The sequence below is a fragment of the Salvia splendens genome, chromosome 18 (assembly GCF_004379255.2).
Source record: "Salvia splendens isolate huo1 chromosome 18, SspV2, whole genome shotgun sequence".
Taxonomy (NCBI): Eukaryota; Viridiplantae; Streptophyta; class Magnoliopsida; order Lamiales; family Lamiaceae; genus Salvia; species Salvia splendens.
Window position 1 is genome coordinate 22,392,289 of NC_056049.1, and position 3,996 is coordinate 22,396,284.

At 42.6% G+C, this 3,996-nt stretch overlaps 1 protein-coding gene across 1 annotated transcript; it reads right to left on the reverse strand.

The window, feature by feature from the left end:
- Window positions 1–215: 215 nt before the first annotated feature.
- Window positions 216–1,588, reverse strand: LOC121775767 (auxin-induced protein 22D-like). The gene is made up of 4 exons (XM_042172809.1): window positions 1,233–1,588; window positions 971–1,164; window positions 769–868; window positions 216–587 (listed from the first exon to the last, which is right to left on the reverse strand). Exons 1-4 carry the CDS (start codon window positions 1,388–1,390, stop codon window positions 512–514), a joined length of 528 nt encoding a protein of 175 aa, XP_042028743.1. The 5' UTR covers window positions 1,391–1,588; the 3' UTR covers window positions 216–511.
- Between the last annotated feature and the right edge of the window lie 2,408 nt (window positions 1,589–3,996).

Sequence of the window (3,996 nt, forward strand, 5' to 3'; positions counted from 1 at the left end):
ATAGAAACAGGATTATACATATTCAAGAAAAACCAGATCAAATTGAGCAACGAAATCGGTCAGATATTCAGAATGAAATACACAAACCCAACTCGAAACAATGAGGATATATAAAATGTGTATTGCTCTACGCCTAAGTATAGTATTTTCTTTTGGCTTCACACATTTATTACAACTAAGCAAATTCAAAAACACAAATTCGAAAACCACCGAGGTTTTCACACTCTAAATAAAACACTGTAATTTAATTACTAGGAGTACATATATATTTATATAATCCAGTTCAGCCTCTCAAACGAGGCATATATATATTTGGTAGCTAAAAAAACTGTTTGAATGAATACATGGAAATCAATTAATCTCAAAATCTAGATTAATCAATTCTTCCACATCCCAAGTTCGATGAATCATCTGTTCCTCTCAGATCATCATCTTCCTCCTTCATTTCTTCACACATATATCTATATATATATATGACGACGACAACAACAACAACAACGACAACCAAGAACTACTGAGCACAACCCAATCCTCTTGCGTCCGCTCCCCTCATGATTCTAAGTCTCTTGCAAGACGACATGAACATCCTGCAAATCCGCATCATCATTAGCATGCATGTTCATTCGATATATGCCAAACTCAATCTTATTACAGAACACAGATGTCATTTTTAGGTCATTTTAGAAAAGCTGGCCTAAAATTGACTTCTGTATTTTTAAAATCTGAATTTTCTAAAACGGTATATATATATATAGGGAGAGAACTTACTCCCATGGAACATCTCCAACAAGCATCAAATCTCCATCTTTATCCTCATAGGCTGGAGCATATTCGGACCCTTTGTATCCTTCCCTCTCTGAATATTCACCTAATCAAATTTAAATTAATTAAACCTTAATATTATTACAATAAATTAATAACAAATATTTTTTACAAAAAACTCGTAATTGATGTAAATTCAATGTTATACCTATAGAGAGCTTGAACATGTCTTCCAAAGCAGTGAGAAGATGGGAATAACCATTGTAAAGCTTGATATCAATCTTTCTAAGATAAGGAGCTCCGTCCATGCTCACTTTCACATACATCCCACTCTCCGTCTCCGCCTTCTTCGCCGTGCTTTTACGGTACGACTTCACGGGGGGCCACCCGACTATCTGCGCTCTGCACAAACATACGTGTCAGTATACAGCTACTCAGTATATACATATTTGTTTTGTTAAATTAATTACTTTGGCGCGGGTGCAGTTTCGTGGTCGTCGGCGGACTTGGCGGCGGGGACTCCGTTGGAGGCGGTGTCCTCGGCCGTCTCCGGGGAGGATCTCTTGTTGCTCTTGTCGGATTGGTCGGAGCCGGGGAGGCCTAATCGGAGGTTTAGATCGGCAGGCATGGTGAATTGGAATTGAAATGAAATGTTGGGGTTGAATTAATGAAGTTGAAGGGGGAGAGAGAGATGAGGGAAGTGGAAGAGGAGAAGAGAGACATTATATAAGCAAAGGTGGTTGGGGATGTTGAGGGAAGAGGGGACAAGCGCGGCCACCTAGATGGAAGATGCATTTTGGGGGTGGAGGTGAGGTGCACCCATTTTGGAAGATGCATTCATTCTCCTTATTTAATTTTTAGGGTTGGAATTATGCGAAAAATGTAGCCGGATCGGGGCTACGAGGTACGTGTAGGCATTGAGAGCACCCACAACCGTGCTCTTGCCAGCGAGCACGGTTGTGGGCCCGGCCCCACTTTTTCTGCCTGTTCTCTGACAAGAGCACAACACCCACAGTTGTGCTCTTCCGCAAGGACGAGCACAATTCAATTTAAAATTCAATTAAACAAAAACATTTCCATAATATTAAAATTCATTAAAAAACCTAAATAATATTACAAATGACAAATAAAATAAAAACGACATAATTAAAATCCTAAAAATTAAAAATTACATAATTAAAATATTAAAAATAAAAAAATACTACTCGTTGCCGAATTTCGTCCACATGTGTTTGATTAGGTCTTCTTGTAGCTCAATGTGGGTTCGGGTATCGCGCATTGTGTGTCTTGTCTCGATCCTCTGGCCCACCGTCGTATGCACATCTTGGCGTGGGGGAGACCTCGCGGTTGAGCTTCCGGCTTCATCCTCGTCATAGAAGCTAGCCGCCCTCGGTCCTTCGCCGGCTATGATCATGTTGTGTAAGATAATACACGTGTACATAATGTCGGCGATATTATTCACGTACCAGAGCCGAGCCGGGGCCTTCACAATGTTGAATCGGGCTTGAAGGACCCCAAAGGCTCTTTCGACGTCTTTCCGCGCGGACTCTTGACGCTGCGCAAAAAACCCGTCTCGGGTCGTGCGGGTTGCTGAGCGTCTTCACGAAAGTCGACCACCTTGGGTAGATACCATCGGCGAGATAGTAACCCATGTGGTATGTATTTCCGTTGATGGTAAAGTCGATCGCCGGTGCTACACCATTCATCACATCATTGAAGAGTGGGGAAGAATAGAGCAAGTTCAAGTCGTTGTTGGATCCGGAAACGCCGAAATATGCATGCCAAATCCATAGGCGGTAGTCGGCGACCGCCTCAAGGATAAGTGTTGGGCCGCCGCCTTTGTGACCGCTTATGTGTTGCCCCCTCCAAGCAATCGGACAATTCTTCTACCTCCAATGCATGCAGTCAATGCTGCCAAACATTCCGGAAAAGCCATGGACTGATTCGTGAAGACGAAGCAACCGTTGGCAATCATCGGTGGTGGGTACCCGAAGGAATTCATCACCGAAAGCTGAACGAACGCCCTCGCAAAAATTTTTTAGACAAAGGATTCCAGTGGACTCACCGATATGCAAATACTCGTCGAAGAGGTCGGCCGTTTGCCCAGTAGCGAGTTGTCGGATGGCACACGTACACTTCTGCAATGGCGTGATACTTTGCCAGCCGGCTGCATCTGGACCTGTTTGGAAGAATTCAACACGTGCGGACAATGTGTTGACAATTCGCATAAACAAACACTTTGACATGCGAAAACGGCGCCTGAAGTAATCTGCCGGAAACCGCGGCTGGTCGGCAAAGTAGTCGGCAACGAGCCTTTCGTGGGCTCCCTCCCGGTCACGATGGATGTAGCGGCGAGTTGATCTAGTTCGTTGAGGAGGAGGAGCGGGGGTATTCGCCGCGACATATGCTTCGAAAGCGGCACGATGTTGTTCGTAGTATTCTTGTTCTTCGCGCTCCGCTTCAGCCATAAGATGGGTGAAATCCATTTGAGGTTTTGAGTGAGAGATGAAGGTGTAGATAGTATGTATGAGAATTATGAATGAGAGATGATTTGATGTGATAAATGGATGATGAATGTGTGTATTTATAGATGATTTTGGGGGGGAATTTATAAAAAAATCAAAAAAATTCAGAAAAAGCGGGCAAAAAATGGCCATATTTTTGGGATTTGGAAAATATTTTTTTTATTTTTTATCGATTTTTAAAATTTAATACCGATTTTTTTTAAAAAAAATATTCAAAGGCAACGGCTATCCCGTTGTCCAATCGCGTGCCGCCAACTCACCTGTTCGCTGGCACGGACGTGCTCGATGCATCGAGCAGCGCCGTGCCAGCGGCGCGAGCCCAGCAGCGGACGACCTCCTCCGTGCCGCTGGCACGGACGGACGGCGTCCGTCCACCGTTGCAGATGCTCTGAGGGGGTTGCCGGCGCTCGATAATTTTTAGGGTTGGAATTAAATAAATATAAACTGAAGACTAATATAAAATGAAGATTCGTGGTTTGATTATTGGTGTAAAATATGAAAAGTTGGCCGTGATACATGAATACTTATGGTCTGATATATATAGTTTGTGGGTTTATTGATGCGGATTAACTAATGAGAGTATGTTATTGTTTAATTTTGTAGTCTTGATTTAGAATTGAATTATACCTACCTAGTGAAAATAAATGTAAGAGAAAATGAAATGAAAAATAAAAGCATTGTAAAATCTACTCGTCTTAATTCTTCTATA

What these genes read in the sequence shown, in the direction of transcription:
- LOC121775767 (XM_042172809.1), bottom strand. Translation starts at nt 1,390, where the DNA reads ATGCCTGCCGATCTAAACCTCCGATTAGGCCTCCCCGGCTCCGACCAA. An exon ending in GAAACTGCACCCGCGCCAAA is followed by an intron (nt 1,165 to 1,232) that starts GTAATTAATTTA and finishes ATGTTTGTGCAG; the next exon opens with AGCGCAGATAGTCGGGTGGC. An exon ending in CATGTTCAAGCTCTCTATAG is followed by an intron (nt 869 to 970) that starts GTATAACATTGA and finishes AAATTTGATTAG; the next exon opens with GTGAATATTCAGAGAGGGAA.